This window comes from Amphiura filiformis, chromosome 12 (assembly GCF_039555335.1).
Source record: "Amphiura filiformis chromosome 12, Afil_fr2py, whole genome shotgun sequence".
NCBI lineage: Eukaryota > Metazoa > Echinodermata > Ophiuroidea > Amphilepidida > Amphiuridae > Amphiura > Amphiura filiformis.
In genome coordinates this window covers 62,975,885-62,997,255 of record NC_092639.1, presented here as the reverse complement: position 1 = coordinate 62,997,255, position 21,371 = coordinate 62,975,885, and the positions used below count along the sequence as shown (strand labels likewise).

Here is a 21,371-nt window from a genome sequence, read left to right as displayed (position 1 = left end):
GGACTTCAAATCCTCAAGCTATTTCACTGTATCAACATCTATCAGTCACTTCAACATTAATGGTACCCTTTAGCAAATTGAAAAAAAAAAAAAAAAAAGTATTGGGGTATGGGCGCTTGTTGGAATGAATACAGTATTTCAATACACATCCTAGTCCTTATCCACCCTCTAACTTACACCTTGAACCCAACCCTTACCATTATAAGGTGGCATTCCTTTTCTTAATTTGCACTTTTCTGCAACATATGTATACTCACTCTTTGTGCATGTCTTTGGGTGGACTTGTAGACAATGGTGAGGCTACTGGAGCACTCTTCTGTATGGATACAACAGTTCCAATACCTCTAACAACAATACCAGATTCTCCTTCTAAATCATAGCATTGCCAGTAGCTGAAAAGACAAGAAAAATATGTCAGGCTCATTGTTTTTGCTACGAAAAAGGCAAATTGATATCACTATATGTGACCGTCCACCACAAATGAGCTGAATGTTGGCATTTTCACTTCTTGAGATATTGGAAATGTAAATTCTCCTCAAATTAAAAATGCCCCTGTTGCTTGTTTGCAAGGTAGTAAAAAATTAGTAAAAAACAAGTTGAGAAATTCTTTGTTTTCTATATGTTTTGAGTAGTTAATGGACCACATATCAAAAGAAAAACAAGCTCTGTTGACAACCCATTTGTGGTGGATGGTCAATATATATTTAGTATTAGGGAAGGTGTCAAATTCATAAACCATGGGCAAGCTATGTACACTATAGCCAAAATATTAAATTTCTCGATCATGAGAGCCAACTTGGGTACGCATAGTTATTTGCGTCGAGCATACTACGCAAAGACCAGCACTTACGGTTACACGGTCGTTGCTAGGCAAGGTCAAGGTTCGGTCATGCAGGTCGCGCGATCGTGTTATTCTATGAAAAGTACGCTGACGCAGAAGGTACATCCTCTCATGATCGAGAATTTGTTAATTTGGCTATAGCTGTCGATGTTGGGTATAGCGATATACACTTATAGAGCAAGATACTTGCAATGTTTTATGAAATAGACACAATTCAAATTATAAAGCAAAAAAAATAATAGTTTTGTCTCATGTTCCATGGGAGTTTGAAATCAAATGCCATATGCGGTTTTTTATTTTAATTTTTTTATAAATTGAACAACGCTAATTTTGGGTAAATACAATTCTATGGAACGAATACGGTATTTCAATACACATCCTAGCCCTTATCCACCCTCTAACTTACACCTTGAACCCAACCCTTACCATAATATAAGGTTTTATTCTATATCATTCTATACAATGGCTATGTTTAGCTGGAATACAGGCTACATCTAGTGTTACAATTGAAATTGAACATGTATTTTACAGCCGATTTGCAGACAAATTTCATTAAAATGTTTTAAAAAAATCAACTTCTGCAATTTTGCTCGAGTAAACGCGCAGCATAAATCAAATGCGCGCAAGGAACATGAAACAAAACTGTTATTATATTTTGTTTTATCAAAAAGGCTTAAAATTCCTGATCGTTTGGTAGTACAGTTAGACAAAATATTTTGTACAGAAAACCACTGATAATCACTTCAATATACTTACCCTATGACAGCATTGCCATCCATCTCCAACACTTTGATGCCAATCTTTCTCTGCAGTTCTCCTGATAGCTTTGAGAAAAGTCTTTGCCTGGCTTCATTAGATGCCCTGGGAGTACGGATCATGTCTATCCACTGTCAGAAAAGAACAAAAGAAAAGTGCGGCAACGAGTTACTAGCCCATCCAAATGGCTAAGTATTGATTCACATCACATGCAAATTGAACACATGCAAATCATTTAAGTTCCCTTGATCTTGTCATATTTTATACTGAATCCCCCAGCTGCTATTTGGCTATTCCAGTTGAATTCCATACACCCCTATGGGAGACATGGTCTCAGTTTTCAAATGGAGTCATCCATTCAGGTAACCCTAAAATTCACATATGGAAGACCAAGGTCATATCTTCCATAGGGAGTAGATGGATTTCAACTGGAATAACCCATTATAGTGCCATCGTCTTACATAAACTGAAGATGACAGGGCTTGGATTATAAACTGCAATGGTGGCATCCCCAACAACGAGCATTTTGTGCAATTGTGACTTTTTTCTTCCTAAAAATGTCCAACAGAAGAAACTTTGTCACATCACATCAATATTGGGAATAAGAATAAAAAGAAACAAAATATGCTAACTGACCAACCCTAAATCTTTTAGCCAGTTATAGCAAACAAAATGTTTTTTGTTGGCCTTTATAGGTTGGATATTTGTGTACATCAATATCAAAATGATGCACTTGTCGGCTGCTAATTCGTGTCTCATTTCACATAATAACTAGGAATAAATACCAGACTCATCTCAAGTGGAGGTCACTTCAAATCATCCCCAAGTCACATGGTTTAACCATGTGACTTGGTGATTATTGGAAGTGACCTTGAATTGAGATGAGTCTGGTATCTATTCCTAGTTATTATGTGAAATGAGACACATGTAGCAACCAACAAGTGCATTGTTTTGATATGGATGTACACATTTTAGTTTCCCATATAACTTACCTGATATTCTGGGTCATCATTTACAACTAATTCCTCTACAAATCCATGGACAGCAATAAGGTTATAACACGTTGGAACTCTACTGGCTGTTAATAGGAAATATACAATAGAGTATGAACAGAGCGTTGTGGCTCATTGAGTCAAGTATTGCAACATCTATAACCTAAATTATACAAAAAGGTCGCTCTACTGTACAGTAAAATATTTTAAGAGGTGGATGGTCTGATTAACACATAGTATTTTCTATCTTAGGTAGAAGCCTATCAGCCAAAATTTCTTACTACAATTTAAATTGCTCCAGTGGTTTTGATGTTTGAGGCAAACATGCATCATATCAGTGGCACATAGAATATGTCATGCTTATGGGGTGGTAAACCATTTATTACTACCACTTTCTTGAACACCAAAACATAATAATTCTGTGTTGAATAGATGCTTGTTCAAGCACTCTCATTTTAACCTACAATCTGATACTCTAACCCTAGAACTACTGAGCCATATTTTGTAACATGGACTATGAAATTGGGGGGAGGGTTCAATTATAAACATCATATGCTGTAGTATATTTGGTACCAATGTATAGCTATGGGTCGCCTCTATCCAGTAATACCCAAAGAAGTACAAACATTCCCCACATAATGTTGTTATGATGTCATAATGTGTGGGCGCCCAACAAGCATGTTTTTTTATTGCGGCTAAAAAATCTTAACCCCTTCATAGTCATAAGGTTAATATACAAAACATTTTCATCAAAATATACTCACAATTAAAGAACTGTACCCCTACAGATGACTGCCTGAACCTACTGACATCCTCAAATAGATCCACCTTGACAACAATGTTGATTTCACCCCGCATACCATGCATTGTATCATAGATGGGCATCCAGCCAGAGATTTCTGTTACCCCATCTTTCCATAGTAACGGAGTGAGATCTATGTATACCTACAGGAAAATGACAGAACAATGGTGAAGGTTGTCATTCACCCAGGTTTAATAAATATTAAATTGGAACATAATACTGATCAAGTGGACTCACGTTTATTTGCAGTATCGCACCTTATCCTAGGTGCATCTTCAGGCCGTCTGATGATCTGGCGGCAAAGGTTGTTGACCTGTGACCGGTTGACTTGGTGGGGGCTTACAATTCTGTCATCAAGAACATTCCTAAGAAGTTTGACTCAAGATCTATGACCTCTGGCAACACCACCATGTCACAGGTCAACGACCTTTTGCCGCCAGATCATCAGACGGCCTGAAGATGCACCTAGGATAAGGTGCGATACTGTAGCCTCTCAAATAAAAGCGAGTCACTTGATCAGTTTTATGTTTCAATAATAGACAATTTTCTATTTATCTATCGTCCACTTGTAAAGCACCTTTCAAATCATGAACATCCCAAAGTAGTGCTGCTATAGTGATCAGAATCAGTTGATTCAGTTCACTTCTGTACTAAGATTGAGACTATGCAGCAGCACTGGAATGGAATAGTCAGGGGCCAGCACCCTACTTTTTTTCCTAACTGCTAGCTACATAGGTCAACATGTACAGGACATCTGTTGGTGTACAAAAAATTGGATTGAAAAATATCCCTCTGATGATGACACAATGGTCGAAACTGTTAGGTTAGTAAATAACCTAATAAACCTTTTCAAGAATGTACATATAAAAATTTTCACAGGACCCATTAAGTTCGCAAGGACAGAGCACTCTAATGGATCATTTACCAAATTTACTAAATATACAGTAAAATATAGATGTCACCAATTATATCAAGTCCAACACCTAGAGAATAAACAATATGAATTTTTGTTTTCACTATCCTCTACCGTGTTTTACAGGACAGGCAGGTCCAATATTTTGAGTAATGGATGCCAGTGCTTAAAAATATATATATACTTGCACCTCTCGACAAGAGTGTTCCATGACAAGATGGCTGCTACCATCTACCATGTGCTAGATAACATGCAGAAACCAGTTAAATTTAGTGCTTACAAGCTAAACCATAGTCACTGACTAAGAATAGCAAGTCGCCATCTTCAGGTTTTAAACCCAAGACCCTCATGCACCAGAGGTGAGTACCCTGATGGCCACCATTTTCATTTCAAGATTCCAAGGTTTACAATACTTGTATTATAATGTATTACTTACCTTTCCAATAGCATCATGAGCACTGTATGTATCATAGTCCATTACTCTGAAACAACAAGATAAATTTGAACATCAAGAGTTGTTCTTCCAATTAAGGGCTGGGGTATGAGCGTTTGGACAGTATTTATTTTGGGACATTAGAGCACATCAGACATATCGAATTGCATTCTGAATACGAAGAATGTCATTCTGATATCAAATAATTTTGGTTTTTGAAATTACATGCAATTTAATACACATTTTATGGCAAATCATTAAAATTGATATTTTTGATATTTAACAGTACTCGAAGTAAACTTTATAAATCTGATGATTTATACTTAACGATGTATGTAGGTGGAATGAAATGCCGACGATCAATTGAAAATTTTTACCTTTCATATTGAAGATATGGATTTTTTTTTCCCAAAACACCAAAAAAAATTAGGTCTTTTGGGGAAAAATTCTATATCTTCAATATGAAAGGTCAAAATTTTCAATTGACCGTCAGCTTTTCCTCCTGCTACATACACTTTAAGAATATATCATTAGATTTATATAATTTACTTCGAGGACTGTTATATATCAAAAATTTGAAAAATATCAAATTTTTATAATTTGTCATAAAATTTGTATTATATTGTGATTTTCAAAAATGATAATTATTTGATACCAGAAAGACATGCTTCGTATTCAGAATTTAATTCGATAGGTCTGAGGTGCTCTCATGTCCCACAAAAAATACTGTCGAAACGCAATAAACGCTCATTTTAGATCCCTTAATGCTTCAGAGTTTAAAAATAAGACGTTTTGGAATTAAGAACATGTTTTTCTACCGTTAGAAATTCAATCATCTGTCTGGATGGCTGAGATTTCCTTAAAAAGAGGTCCATACACATAATTTGATACACATTAAAGTGAAATTGGAACAGTATTATCTTTTAACCCCTGTATTCTGAATCAAACATCCTAAATAAGTTGTGTGGACTGTACTTTCGGGTTTCACTCGGCTTCACACTGAAACCAGTGTTTAAGCTTTTAATTTTGCACAATGCCACTTACCCAGGACTATATAATGAACACTACAAGAATCCTATATTGGGGCTGTCTGGGTACACCGTCGCCTAGTATATATACTGTGCAGTACCAGTGCAGTACCACTGCTGGTGGGTCCTGTGCAGTAGCAATGGTGTGAGTACTCTATGTGTAGGTACCTTGACGATGATGTACCTGTGCTGGAGGCCCACTAACCTTGTTTTATCAGCCTGACTAAAAAATAGTGGTCAACAACATCTGGAATAATCACACTTTAAAATTTTTACCCACTTCTGAAATACCTGACAGCAAAGTTTAAATCAGTACATGCATGCATGCAGGACTGCAGGTGTTACCTCTACAGCCCTGGACTTAATTACCTGAAATGTAATGGTTCATCCTGGAGTTCCTCATCCGAGGCTTCAAACTTAAACCACTCCGAATTCCATGTTGGATTTAATGATTTACGACACACTTCTGTTTTGAAGGTTTCCTGACCAAACTTCACCTGCAATATTTTGAATAATGGACAGTGAAGGTAATATAGAATGATTGTTGTCAAAGTATCAATTAGATATTTTCACTTTGCTTTTTGTACCTTACCCCTGTTTTTTGTTATTTCTCCATTTACGATCCTACCCAAAAGTGTCTGCTTTTGACATGACTCGTCACATATAAAGTTGATATTAACAAGCTTACCTCTACAAAAGCATCAGCTAAATCACTAGCCCTGTCCATCACAGGGAGATCCCTAGCAGCCAGGATTCGAACCTTCAACTTGCCCGGCATGGTGGGATACTGGAGCTTGTGTACTTCAACTACCCAATAATCCTTTGATTAAGAATAATATTGAGTATTAGACAGTACATGTATGTTAAACATTGAAACACATTAGTGAATACTGACAGGATACCATTATCACTGTGCAAATTTCACGACAGGTATTATTGGTGGAGTACAAGTCAATTTCAATTCAAACTTTATCCCTTCCAAAAAAATAACACATAAATAGGCCCTACATAGCACAACATTGATATTGAGATTCATGAATGTGTTAATGTTATGGGTTGGGCCAGAGGCTCCACCTTTTTGATATCATAGCTTATCATTCAAGACCGATTCAGTCCCAGATCCAGGGGCATAGCCAGCTTTCTAGTTGGGGGGTGGTTATGTGTATCACATCCCAAGACTTGCGTAATGTACGGAAACACATTTTTGTGCACAACATTTTAGGCCTATAGCAAAATGTATATTTTGCACACATGTCCATGACGTCATGCCCCAGGGCCACGAGGCTTCACTTTTCTGCAAAAGCGAGCGAGTGGTATAAAGTCAGTTTCACACCTGTGATTTATGAAGCATATCCACAGAGCATTTGACAGATCATTGTGAAATTTGCAATTCTCAGCAACGGGATTTCAATTTCAATTATTGGAACTGACCCAGGCCCCATAAATCGGCGAGTCTAAGAGAAGAGTCAGCGCACGGCTTGGGGCAGCCTCAGGCACATTACGGCGCAGCACTATAATGTAGGTATCCCAGGCAAACCTTAAAACACATTTACTAGTCAGCGAAATTCGCCGAGACCGAGGCCCAAACACAATGCATATTTACATAGAAATTTGAATTTTTTTCGAGAATAAGTCGGTGAAGGAAACCTACATAAATATGTTTTCTATACTTCACTTGACCCAAACATATGATTTTTTATGGTGATAATCAAGTCGCGCATAGAATTTTAGAGGGATTTTGATAGCAGTTCCATTAAAAAAAGCTGCTATCGCCATGAGACTAAGATCTAGAAACACCCTAAAAAGCCGTTTTGGGGAATTTTGCTAGCAGAATCTTTTTGATGAAAGTCAATCTTTGACAAGATGTAACTTTGTTACGGAAAGTGGTATGACAAAAATGTTTTCAGTTTTGGCTTTCTTTACTCAGTCAAGGGCTTTAATTTGATATGCAAAATGATGCAGTTTGATGGCAAATTTGAATTCACCTAACATACCTATATAATGGTTAAAACCCGGGGGGTCACTTCCATTGTGGCCTGTACACTAGGGCGATTCACAAAAAATGAAATTGGTATTTTTCAACGGGACACCCCCTCATTTTGTTCATTTTGGTAATAAAATTATACCTGCTAAATATGAAAAAATTCAAAAAGTTTAGGGGTGCTACCGGTCAATGAACTTTTGTACACAAAGTCAATGGGATTTTTTGTTAAATTTCAAACGCTTATTTCAGGGCCTAAAAAGTCTACCAGGCTTGCAAAACTGAAGTAAATGTTCAATGATATACCTAACTTTGTGAAAACATGGGTTTTTACCAAATTAAAGTTCATAGTTGACTGTAATAATAAAAAATGTTTCAAAAGTGACAGAGGGAGTCAGGCTGCGACAAATCGCCTGTCCGATAGCCCGGGGCAATCACATTTTTTGTCGGGCAATTAAAACTCTGAAGAGCTGTGCCCGATCGGGCAAGTCTAAATTTAAACCAATTAAAGCTTGATGATTTAAAATGGAGTATTTCTGTCCAACTTGGCGTGTTCACAGAAGTAAAAAAACGTCAAAACAAAGTAGAAAACTTCTTGAAATGGAACTCAAATTTTGCCAGACTAAATTTTGCCACACCAGACTTGCAGACATATACATGTATATATGGTCGCATGTCATAAGTTGGGTATGCAAAAAGGGTGGAGGGATTACACTTTTCTGAAAATTCCGATACAAAATTGATTGGCTTTCCGTAACCCCATATCCTACAACAGTGGTTGATACCTCATTTTAAGCCTAATTTTATACTCTTTCAGTCTACTGAAGCATATAATTATACATCATTCAGTAAAAAAATCACATCAGTTGAAATGAAAAATGCCAGGGGTGGAGGAGCAGGCGGATGTGGAGTAGGCGGATGCGGGAGTGTGTGCATAGGGCCTATGTGAAAATTCACATGTCAGCATGTCAAAACTACTGGTTACTTTTTCAAATCTATTGAGGGAATGATGTATTGACAGCTTTGAATGTTGAATTTATACAACTAAAACAATTACCGACTACTTAAGGTGGCACTACACCCCATGATATATTTTAAGACTAATTTTGCATTTTTCTCAAAAAATAACTACACACTGGTAAAAAAAAGTTATGTATATTATAGGGGCCAGGAATCCAATTACCTCACTGAAATTTCAGTGATTCAAGACAAGTGATTCATCGAAATATGTTAAGAAATGAGGTACATTCTATCGGTACCTCTTTTCTTATCATAAATAACGTACTGCTTGTATTGAGTCACTGAAATTCCAGTGTAGTAACTGGATTCCTTGCCCCTATAATATACATAACTTTTTTTGTTACCAGTGTTATTATTTTTGAGAAGACTGCAAAAATAGTCACAAATTTATCAAGGGGTGTAGTACCACCTAAAAGGGTATTATGTTCCATTTTTTCATTTTTATTTTCATTTTTAATGAAATCCTAGTTGAATTTCAATATTTTAGCAACATGATAATGTACGTTTCTCTTCTTGATATTCATTTCCTCAATAATAGAATAACTGTCTTGCTATTTACTCGTAAAAAGGTCATTGACCTTCACAATGTAATTAACATACGTACAATTATTTCAAATAGTTCATTTGAAGCATTGATGTATTGAGAACATATCCTCTAAATCTGATGACATTCTTGTATAAAATAAAAATTTTAGAGTCATTTTTGTAATTGAGGTCCGATTTGAGAAAAATGCATTTGAAAATTGAGATTTACATAGACACCTGTGTATTAATTAATTAGTAATTAAGCATTATCTCAAAAATTAAGTATGTGTTAAGGTTAAAAATTGTGTTAATTATTAGAGGCTGTCAATATATACAACATATCAAAAAATAAATTTTTTGTCATTTTTGACCATGTAATGGAAATTGTACCCAACTTATGACATGCGACCATATGCTAATGAACATCATGCCGTTACGTGACATATTGGAAGTTTGGCCAATTATAGAACCTGTTTCGTGCAAATATCATGACGTCAATGACGTCAGCTGGCCATGTATTTGCATATGATTGAGATTGAGATGTACTAGTGGTTGGCGAAATCGGCGTAAATCGCCGTGACTTTACTGACAAAATTTCACATAAAATACACATTATTTTCCACATGTAAGAAACAAACAGTGAAATAATTGAATGAAATGTTCATTTTTTATGCATTTCATGAATACTCATTTATTTATCAACTTAACTGAGAAAAGTATTGGATTTCCGTAAGAATGAAACTGCCAAATTTGGCACACTTACGGTACTATGCACTGCACTGCATGATGTGTACGGTATATGACTTTGTCGACAATTGTTGCTGGGAATATTGGTTAATTTCGGGCAATTTCGGGCAACCAATTTTTGGATATTGCCTGCCCGATCGGGCAAGCTAAAAAATAAAATTTGTCGCGGCCTGGAGGGAGTGTAGCTCAAGAAAAGAATACCCTGGGATATCCCCTGGAATCCCACCAGGCACCCCAAATTTATACCTTATTGAACTGAACTGTTGATAAAAAAAAAGGATTAAAATTCTTCACATATTAGTTTACCCCAATGGTGATACCAGCTTTTGAAATCTTATGTACCGGTAATAGTAACTATCAAAATCCATACATCTGTATCAGGGGTGGTCATTATGGCCATACCTGATGAAGATTTGTATTGTTTGAATTGAATGACCACAGGAAGGATTAGATTCACCATGGTTGAAAAGAAATGTATATAAATTGGGGTCACAACATTGGATAGCCAAGTACCATAATATTTTGGCTGTTCCAGCAACTGCCTTGCCCCAAATGTAACAGTTTTCACAAAAATGCAATTTTCTGGAAAGCGGGTTAACATTTGTACAATTTTCTTTAGCATTTATTTTAAGGACATTACTCACACTATGATCAAATATTTTTGGCACAATCAGGGAAAATTAACATGGCTTTTTTGTGTTGTAAAGAAAATGGCTCATAAATCCCATTGACTTTGTGTACAAAAGTTCATTGACCGGTAGCACCCCTAAACTTTTTTGAATTTTTTCATATTTTGCAGGTATGATTTTATTATCAAAATGAACAAAATGAGGGGGTGTCCCGTTGAAAAATACCAATTTCATTTTTTGTGAATCACCCTACTGTACACCATCCGCGATAATCAACTTTTGAAAAGCACCCTAAACAAGGATTTAACCTTGGCTAAAACGATACCCTAAACAGGGATTTTATTCCTTGCATCAAATTTCATACCCTAAATTTCATTTCCGCGTATTAGCAATTACAATTTTTACCCTTTTTTCCAATTTTTCATGTTTTTGACACCCTAAACACGTTACGCGCGTATCGTACATATCCACGAAAAACTACCCTTTTTACGCGTTTTCATTATCGCGGATGGTGTACAGGCAGGGTTCAAATTCGTTAAAAAAATTTGCGTAGCAGTTTTTGGCTAATTCATCATAATCAGGATACTTCCATATAATAAAGCATTATAAAAAGTGCTATACAAATGCAAAATTGGGTAGCAGTTACTTCAAAATGTGGAGCAAACTGCTATGCGATACAGCTGAATTCGAACCCTGTGTACAGGCCACAATGGGAGTGACCCCCCCCCCCGGGGTTAAAACTACAAATGTATCACACGGAGAGGCTGATGGTAAATATGATAAATGGCAATCAACCAATGAACTGTCTAGAATTTATGTATGAGCATGATGAGTGATATAATATAGCATAACAGGACTGCATAATTCGTCTACCTGTTAATTTTTATTTGCCATGATTGATGATATGTTCATCATGTTCATATTGTACATGCAAGTTCAACACTCACTTACGCATCACTCACAAATCAACTAAAATTTCAGAGGAGCTCACCTTGTTGCTCTCTCTTTCGTAGATTTCTTACCTTTCACAATATCAAGAAAATGGAAAAATATGAGCGAGTTTTGCGTCGGGAAAACAATCTTTCTTTCACGAACATGCGATATACGGGCTGAATATAGCAATTTATTTGAAAAGCCTCAACCCCCGCAGTCTTCTTTCATTGACCACCACGGATTGAAAATTATTACGGACTATGACGTTCAGATTGTAGATATGGGGTACATTTATTTTTATTGGTAAATTTTAATTAAAAATTTTTAATTAAAAAAAAATAAAGATTAAATAAATAGATAAAATAGATAAGTAAATAAAAATAAAATAAAATAAAATAAAATAAAATAAAATAAAATAAAATAAAATAAAATAAAATAAAATAAAACAAAATAAAACAAAATAAAATAAAATAAAATAAAATAAAATAAAATAAAATAAAATAAAATAAAATAAAATAAAATAAATATTTCAATTATACGGTAATGAATGAATCAATCAACATCGTAATCAATCAATCAACATATCAATCAATGAACATGTCACAGTTATCCAATCAATCAATCAACCAATCAATCAAAAATCAATCAATCGATGCTCGATCGATCGATCAATATCGACTGTGAAATGATAAGGCATTGGGATGGCGTGATCCTAGCATGCTCTATCATTTTTCATTAGATAGGCCTATTCACGAAAAAACCTATTCCCAAAATTTCAGCTTCCGATTTTGCGTTTATGTGTAGACAAGCTTAGACAATGCGTTGTAATTTCGTTCTGGTGCACCAGAACGAAATTCAAATTTCACGATATCTTTGCTAAACGAATTAATCTGCAAGAAATATTTGTAGGCCTATATACATAAACATTATGTAGCCAGAGGTTAAGGGTTTCCAGTGATATAAAAATCTCAACTTTTTTTGAGAAAAGTGGGGGAATGAGGCTGTGGCCACGAAATGCCCTTTTAAATGACCAATTTTGACTTTAAAATTGGCAGTTAAAATTGTTTTTGGCCGAAGTGGGTTGATTTGGACTGAGATTTGTTGCTGTTTTTTTTTTTTTTTGTTTTTTAAAGCTTTGTAAAGCTTTCGGTGATTTTTAGTGTCACGATTTGGCCTGTTAAGGGGGAGGGGGAATATCCAGGTGGTGTATGACGTGCAGTCCCTAAATTCAGTAAATTTTCATCGTCAACCGTGTAATTGAATGGGATTATTTTGAAATTTTCAAACGCTTGAAATATCACAAACAAATAGGCCTATGTTGATAAATAATATAAATACAAGCTAAAACCGTTGGGGTTCGATAATGAACCCCACAAGTAACCGAGTAGGCCTATATGGAAAATACCACACGGCCGGGCGGTTTCACGAGTTGCCGGCTCGATCATGTCATCCGCCGCCTGGGAATATCGATGACTTAAACTATTTGGAAAGTCCGCTCACCTACACTAGAACAGTGTTGTTGTTATTCGTCGTCTTAGGGACCGATCGTTATTTACGGCAGGGGGGGGAATGGGTGTTTTGGCAAAAATATCGACAAAAAATTTCGCGTTCCCCCCCCTCGCGTCTGCTCAAAATTTTCGCGTTCCCCTTGTTTTCCCAATTTTCTCCATTTAAAATTTAACAATCCCCCCTCCTGGTTCAACTAAAAATTTCAGGTTCCCCCCTCCACCTTTCAATAATTATATATAGGCTCATGGCAGAAAATCAGCCTGGCCTACGAAATGACACAAAATGCCGCTCGCTATGAATGTTACAGAAGATGCTATCTACTGAAGATAACAACACAAGAAGCATAGATAAAATACCGCGCGTGTATATACACTCCGCTAAACAACTTAATCTCAACTTATTTTTGAGAAAAGTGGGGGGGGGTGAGGCTGTGGATCACGAAATGCCCTTTTAAGTTTCTTCTTGCTTAGGCCTAATGCTCATGCCTGATGAATTCACGAAACATGAAGGGTTTTCTGAAGTAAATTTCTGAATTTCACTCTAGAGGAGTGATGCATGCACTCAGCTCCGTGGGCTGAAATAAAAGTGGAAATTTAGTGGGAAAATAGTGAAAGTCACACTATGACGTCATAGCGATATTATATGTGAAATGTTTGTACTTATGGCATCACTGGATAGAAGAGACTCATTGGTACCAAATATAACGGTAGGCCTATTATGATGTTTGTAATTGAAAATCAGTGGCGGGGCTGCAACAACCTCCACCCCCGCTGAGCATTTCCGAAGCTACAAATCATTGTTGTTAATTGCAATGATTTTTTTTCTTCAAACATAGTGACCCCAAAAGAGTTCCTTTTGGTTTTAATAGTTAAAGAACATTTAAGGCAACTATTATACATCAAAAAATTATTTTCCTAAAATTTTATAGGCCTATTCATTTTAAGTTCAGATTTCCGGAAATTTCCTAAGATTTCCTAAACGGGAAATATACGATGTATGGATGTATGGAGGTAAAAAAAAATCACCAAAATGTGTATTTTTACCCACACTATATAATTACATGCCAATAACTCAATTTCAGCTAGGGGTGGATGTAAGGGCTTTTGCAAAAAAACTCTTCAAATATTGTTCAGTAGTTCTAGGCTTAAAACTGGAGACAGTAGTGCTAAAACATAATAATTTACAACACTGAACCGATGATATTTTTGACAAAAGTATAAAGACCTTGGCATTAACCCCTCGCCTCTCATTGAACTTTATGGAGAGAAGACAATAGAAACAATAACAATAGAGGGATTTAGTTAAATACCACAAACCTGACCCCTGACTATTCAAAGAAATAAAGTAAACTTGGCAGATTCACAATTTATTGTTATCTTATCTATCAGCATATCAAACTGTAATTTATCAATTCTTGTCATCTTGTCAGCCAAAGATTATGTGCCAAAAACTATTGGTTTCGAGAATCTTTAGTAAATTCGTTTTGCATAGCGCCTATACAACATTTTATAACTTGATACCGTGTATACAAAGCTTATACATTATACTAATTAAGATCGGACAATGAAACGTCTATATCTAGAACGTGAGTAAATTATTGGGCATGTGAAACAAAATTTACAAATGTAGTATAGGCTATTTACGTGTTGTTCGTATTTATAATAACTACTACACTGCAAAAACAGCAGCGCATTGCAACACTTAGAGCCATATAACATTTGGCTTTATTATAGGGAGCACGGTGGCCGAGCGGAACGGGCTCTGACTCATAATCGGAAGGTTGCGGGTTCGAGTCCCGGCGGCGACATCGTGCTGTGCCCTTGAGTAAGGCACTTTATCTCGATTAGGGCCTACTCCTTTCCACACAGGTGTATAATTGGGCACCGACATTCTTAAATGCTGGGAAGGTAACAGCCTCACCGTGGAGGAGGTGTAGCGACCCACTATATAGCAACATTAGTTTACCTTACATGGAGGAAGTCTGGCCGTAATCTTACTATAAATAGGGGAATGTTGTGACTATGTATGTGAGATAAGCAAAGGCTCCGTCAGTTTCGATCCAAATATTGCCAAATTCATACGGGAGATCGGGGAATATACGGGAACGTGTTCAAACTTTATTTGGTTGAAAACGGTCAAGAATTGGCTGCAAAAACAGTGAAAATATGAGTAAAAACGGGGTTTTTGTTATGAAAATGTTGCCGGCAGCGCGTGCGCCGCGTGCGTAATGCGCACTACGCCAATGCGCGCGTAAACGGCGCAGAGCCACGCGACTTGCGAGCCAGAGACCAGTGGACATGATAATACGGAAAGAAGGGAAAATAAAGGACAAAAAGGTATATGGACGGGTCACGGGATTATGCGGGTGAACACATCCGCAGACACGCTATGAGAGGACGTAATAAATACGGGGAAAAGATGTTTGTTGTATAAACAACATGAAGCGGTACTATAAAGACAAATTAAATTAAAATAAGGACAAAAAAGGTACGAGTAATCCCGGGTTAAAGTAACTTAAGGTTGGTCTGAACCCTGGAATTATGAAAACTTTCGGGCCTCATAACTGCTAAATTATTAGTCTAAAGAATATAAAAGTATACATTTTTAGAATGGAAATGACTTGATGAATTCATCTGTGAGGCCCAATTTGGGCCAAAATGCTCATTTTGGAGAAAATCCTAAAAACGGTTTTTTGGCCCAAATTTTTTCGTGCAACGTAACAAAAAAATTGTTTGGCCAAAAAATTGTTTTTATTAATTTTTAAAAACTAGATACAAATATCTAGGGAGCGTTTTTTCATTTTTTTGAATTTTGACCAACTTCACCAAAAATATTTGAAATTTGGGCGAAAATCAGGCTTTTTATGATTTTTTTGAAAATTTTGCATTTTTTAACATTTTTGGTACAAATTTCTCAAAGTTGGTCAAAATTCAAAAAAATAAAAAAACCCTCCCTAGATATTTTTATCTAGTTTTTAAAAATTAATAAAAAAATTTTTTTGGCCAAACAATTTTTTTGTTACGTTGCACGAAAAAATTTAGGCCAAAAAACCCGTTTTTTGAAAAAAAATAAAAAAATGAGAATTTTGGCCCAAATTGACCTCACAGATGAATTCAGCAAGTCATTTCCAGTCTAAAAATGTATACTTTTATATTCTTTAGACTAATAATTTAGCAGTTATGAAGCCCGAAAGTTTCCATAATTCCAGGGTTAAGACCACCCTTAATGAAACGGAAACGAAACAAAGAAGGAAAGAACCTAATCAGGAAATGTAAGAAAAAAAGAAGCTAAAATAATGAGATCAGAATTAAATACAAAACATGGAAACGGGAAATCACAAGCAGCAAATAAAAAACAGATAAAAGGAAAATGTAAGAAAGAACAGATTTAGAAAATAATCGGAACGGGGTTAAATAAATAAACATGGAAACGGAAAATCACAAGCTAAGCAGAAGAAACTAAAAAAGAAAATGTAAGAAGAGACAGATTGAGATAAATAAAATGTACCTTTTCAATGATTTTACCTGTTCAGTAAATCTTCCTGTTATATAGTGAACGCTCCCATTTACTCATCTAGCGGGGACCCGCGCGAAGCGCGGGTATCCCGCTAGTCGCCAATAAAGAGAGATGAGCACCGGGGATGAGCACTCCAATCACTCTTTATGTACAGGATCGCCTCCTTTACCTGTACCTTTAGTTAAAGCCTTAATATACGATTTTGGTCAAATTCTAATTTGGTTATATTCGAAATTTACACATCATGGCAGGGAGATTAAGGTAGTGCCTTTCCATATATGGGTTGTATGGAATAGTAGACAGCGGATGGCCAGAAATAAACCTGTAAAGTGTGCTGAGGCTTGTGGATCAACGTCTAGGCGTTGTGCCTGTGCCTAGCGCACTATAAATCACTGCGCTTTTTTTTTCTTTTTTTAAATCATGATAATTTTAGAAATTAGAGAATCCCTTAGAAAAATAGGGATCACGATTAGTTAAAATTGGTTAATTATTGCAAAAAATATGCAACACCACCCTTTAAAAAAAATAATATAATAAGATTTTTAAACTTCTGACTACACAACATTCATGATAAACAGTCGAAAAAACAATAACACTTTACTTTCACTGTCCAATGCTCTACCAATTCAATAAATACGCTGTCTTTGCAAATTAGGACCAAAGACCCCGGCCCAAAGATTTCTTGTTACCACGGGCATCGCCGGTGGTTTTTGAGTCAATTATTAACAAAATATTTTGTTGTTACTTAAAATTAACCGAAGTATTCAATGCCATAATAAAGGGCACTATACTTAAAATATTTCTACATTATTTGCTGTAAGTCGTTTACCTTATAGATATAATGCATACCAAAACACAGAGATTGCCAATACTAGCACCAATGATCCGGATCAGTGAGATCTATTGACAAACAAGATCAAAAACGATGGCTAGTCAACCCCAAAGAAGCCAAACTTGTTGAATACTAGTACATATATTTGTTCTATACAGAATATGGACAAACTTTCAAATTTCGCTTTGTAATACAACTAATTACAAGTACTTTTGAGTGGAGACTCAGCTATTCAGTTTCATGGAAAGGCAATTGCGGAGCTATATACGTTACTGGCCGCGAGGCTCAAACCCTCCGTACGCACAAAACGAAGATATTACATCTAGAGGAGAGAGAGGAAACGGAGAAAACATCCGAATGAAACAATCTGATTTTCCACATTGTTGTTGACAACCAATACAAGCCATGCTATAAGTCGTTGGACGCCGACAGCAGAGACAAGATTATTTGGAGACAGTTGATAAAATAATGAATTATCCTGACGTATTCACCAATCAGCATGATCAGTGGTAAGTGTCTCGAAAGTAAAATTGATTTTTTTTTCTAAATTCAGCGCAAGGTAATTTTTTTTTTGCCTAGTATAAGTATGAAATGTCACTAAAAGAATTACCATATCTGTAGAGTGATTTTAAAATTTGCGTGAATGAAAATACTTTCAATTCCCCAAATAGGCCTACGTCAGCGAGTGGATAAATTCACTGAGCATCCAAGATTTGATTGAAGGGACAAATTGTCTTTACTTATGTGCAGATAATGTGTGAGCATTAGCGCCAATCACGGCTTGAAACGTGTGTGGGGGAGGCAGGGGCTATTGTAACGTGTCTCACCGTCACGTTCGTGCAATGAGATAAAAGTGTTGATGAAGTAGAGTGCGTTTCAAAAATAAAAAATTGACATTTTTACCTGAATGTGACCGTAAGAAAAGCTCTACCATTGTCTACTATTAAAGCATATCTACATGGATTGTTAATTGTCACTGCACGAATATTTTATCGTGGCACGAACGTGACAGTGAGACACGTTAAAATAGCCCCTGGGGGGAGGAGCAGTCAGCCTGAAATGTCAAAAAGTGGATATACGATAAATGCTCAGTAAAAGAGTCAAAGAGCAGAAATATTTGGTGTCAAACAACATTTGTATAAATTTATTTGCTCATTCTGACAGTTTTTCGCGTCATCGGTTGAAAGTTTTTCACTCGCAACTTTTGACCGCGATGTGCGATTTGTATCAAATAAAAAGTAAAAGACAGCTGAAAGTTTATAAGAGAAATTACAAAAATGGCTTTTGTAGCACCCAATCCCTCCCATAACACCTTATTAATTGTTTATTGCAAAAACAGTATCTAGAGATTGTTTGTGCTTAAGAATTCAAGATATGATGTTCGGTAATTTGACATCCGTGTTTAGGTTTTAATCATTTTCACAAATTGGTGTTAAGTTTAAAATGTGTTAAAAAAGTGAAAGGCGCATTTCGTGATTCACAGCCTCATTCCCCACACTTTTCTAAAAAAAGTTGAGATTTGTATACCACTGGAAACATCTGACTATATATAGGCCTAGTGTTTATATACAAAAAAGTTGCTTGCAGATTAATTCGTTTATCAAAAATATCGTCAAATTTGAATTACGAAATTACATGTGTAAATACACATAATCATAAAAAACTGACAAACTCAAAAACGGAATTAACTGAAATTTTGAAAAAAAAATTCGTGGATATTTACAGAAAATGACATACATGACAGAATCACGGTCAAGATACTCCTTTAAGACAGTCGTATACGATGTATTGTTGGTCGAAGCAGCAAAAAAAATAGTTCACAGCATCTTGCGAATGGTAGAGAGCATTTGCAAAAATTGCATTGCTCAATTCATAGCGAGCGTGTAGAAGAATTCAAATATCACAGATATACTTTTGTAGGTCCTGTGGTTCTTGGTTTATATTGTAAAGAGGGCTGAAACAACAACACTTTTGTAAAACTTACATAACTCATCAAAAACAATACCGGTAAATCAAGCAAGCATTCAAAGTATATGATTTGTAGAATGAACTTTTGCAAAACACCAAAGTTATTTTTCGATGGTATATTGATTCAGATAATGAAAATCGATTTTTTTTTTGCTGCTTCGACCAACAATACCACGTATAACCTTAATCTCTAATTTTTGCAGTGAATTGTTTACTTGTTACTGGTAGTGCAGGATATATTTAAACATATCGTATTTAAGTAGTGTTCACACGGTCGGACTTAAGTCACTTAATACGATAATAAGTCAATATTACCTGTTATAAGTCGCCTATTACCGGTAATAAATCATTTATATCCGACCGTGTGAACACGACTTTAGCATTGTGTAACCAAACCATTCAACCAGTTCAATGTGGAACTTTGTTTTTGCAATTAAAACTTGCTGTCTATATTAATTGGCTGTACTCATTCAAAACCACCGATGTATATACATGATTGTCATATACCGTATTTTGGCATCATTTAGTGCATGGTTGCAGCAAAATTTAGCTTTGTGATTACTATTTTCCCAGGATGTTTTCAGAAAAAAAAGAATGACAGGTATCGTATAGCATTAGAAAAAATATTTAAAACCCTCGTTAAAGCTCGGAGACCGAAACAGTCATCAATATCAATCCACTTCAATAACATATAATTTTGCTGCTGTAAGAAATTTGGATTAATGTCACCATAGTGAGTTGATACAGCCAAAACTGTCAAGGTTCTCCGCACATACAAATAAAACAGTAATGTGCCGTTTAAATGTGCCTCATTTTCGACCTTTTGTTTATACCCGTGACCCTTTTTAGTACTTAAGTATATGCATTTTTTTATGATGGGTCATTTTTCAAATTGTCGGGAAATATGTTCACAATTTCGTAAATCTTGTATTTCGTAATGTCACAAAACATGCAAAAATGTTGAGAAAAATTTAAAATTGTCAAAGTTTATGCTTAAATTTGTCTCAAAATTTCGGCTTCAGATACAGAAACGGGTCACATTTTGGCATAATATAAATATGGATCCCACTTCCAAATTATCAGAGGCACGTACATGTACCTACACCAAACTTGAGCAGCCTACCCCTCGGCGTTCTGAAAATAATGTCTCCTCCATGAAAAGATTCGTTTTCACAGGATAGTGAGAGTAGACCTTCTCCCACACAATGTACATCATGCTTTTTGAAACAAACCCCAAATTTGATACGAATGAAATTGAATGCACGCAATAATTTGTTATTAATAATTAGACATCTTCCTTTTCTAAAGCACCCCTGTTAACTGGTATACCGTACCAATATGCCGTATACCCATAAATAGAAAACAAAATCAGAAATGTGTCATTTTATGGTGTATATTTTGAACCCTTACCTGCATGTGTCACAAAATTAATGACCTGTCATGTTCCTCTCTTGTTTTGCCAACAACAAAAAAGAAAGAAAAGAAAACGGTTTTGTACAACATGACAGGTGATATATCAAATAATGTCTGCATATGACAAATAAGGGTGAATGACAGTGAATGAATGAATGATAATAATAATAGTCACGATAATAACAAATTATATAATTAATGACGATGTGATGACGGAAAGAAAAACCTTTAGAGGGAATATTTAGACATTGGATACAATTACATGTATCGCCTTTAATGTACTAAGAAAGCAAGTGAGAGTCTAACGTAGATTTTCCATGTACTGGATGTCCGCTCCTGACAATTTTCCTATCATTTCGTGTACGTGTTGTGATTGTGTTGGGGTGAATGTGGATCATAAGATAGGCCTACTTGGAACTGTGCCGGTATGTTTGGTTGTACAAGTGGTTAAACCATGCTTTTTGCTTTGTTTATGTAGATAAGATTTTCCAACATGTAAATAAAAACATCGAGATACATACAGCAAGCGAAGC

The 21,371-nt window shown here is 35.7% G+C and overlaps 1 protein-coding gene across 1 annotated transcript in view; it reads right to left on the bottom strand.

The window, feature by feature from the left end:
• Positions 1–11,774, bottom strand: part of LOC140166555 (C2 domain-containing protein 5-like) — a 37,191-nt gene extending 25,417 nt beyond the window's left edge. Inside the window, exons 1-8 of the mRNA XM_072190049.1 lie at positions 11,690–11,774; positions 6,454–6,585; positions 6,135–6,262; positions 4,741–4,786; positions 3,354–3,534; positions 2,590–2,675; positions 1,598–1,728; positions 258–392 (exon numbers count right to left, since the gene is read on the bottom strand). Coding sequence (XP_072046150.1) covers positions 258–392; positions 1,598–1,728; positions 2,590–2,675; positions 3,354–3,534; positions 4,741–4,786; positions 6,135–6,262; positions 6,454–6,543 — 797 coding nt within the window. The 5' untranslated portion in view covers positions 6,544–6,585; positions 11,690–11,774. The remainder of the gene's footprint in view (positions 1–257; positions 393–1,597; positions 1,729–2,589; positions 2,676–3,353; positions 3,535–4,740; positions 4,787–6,134; positions 6,263–6,453; positions 6,586–11,689) is intronic.
• Positions 11,775–21,371: the final 9,597 nt, after the last annotated feature.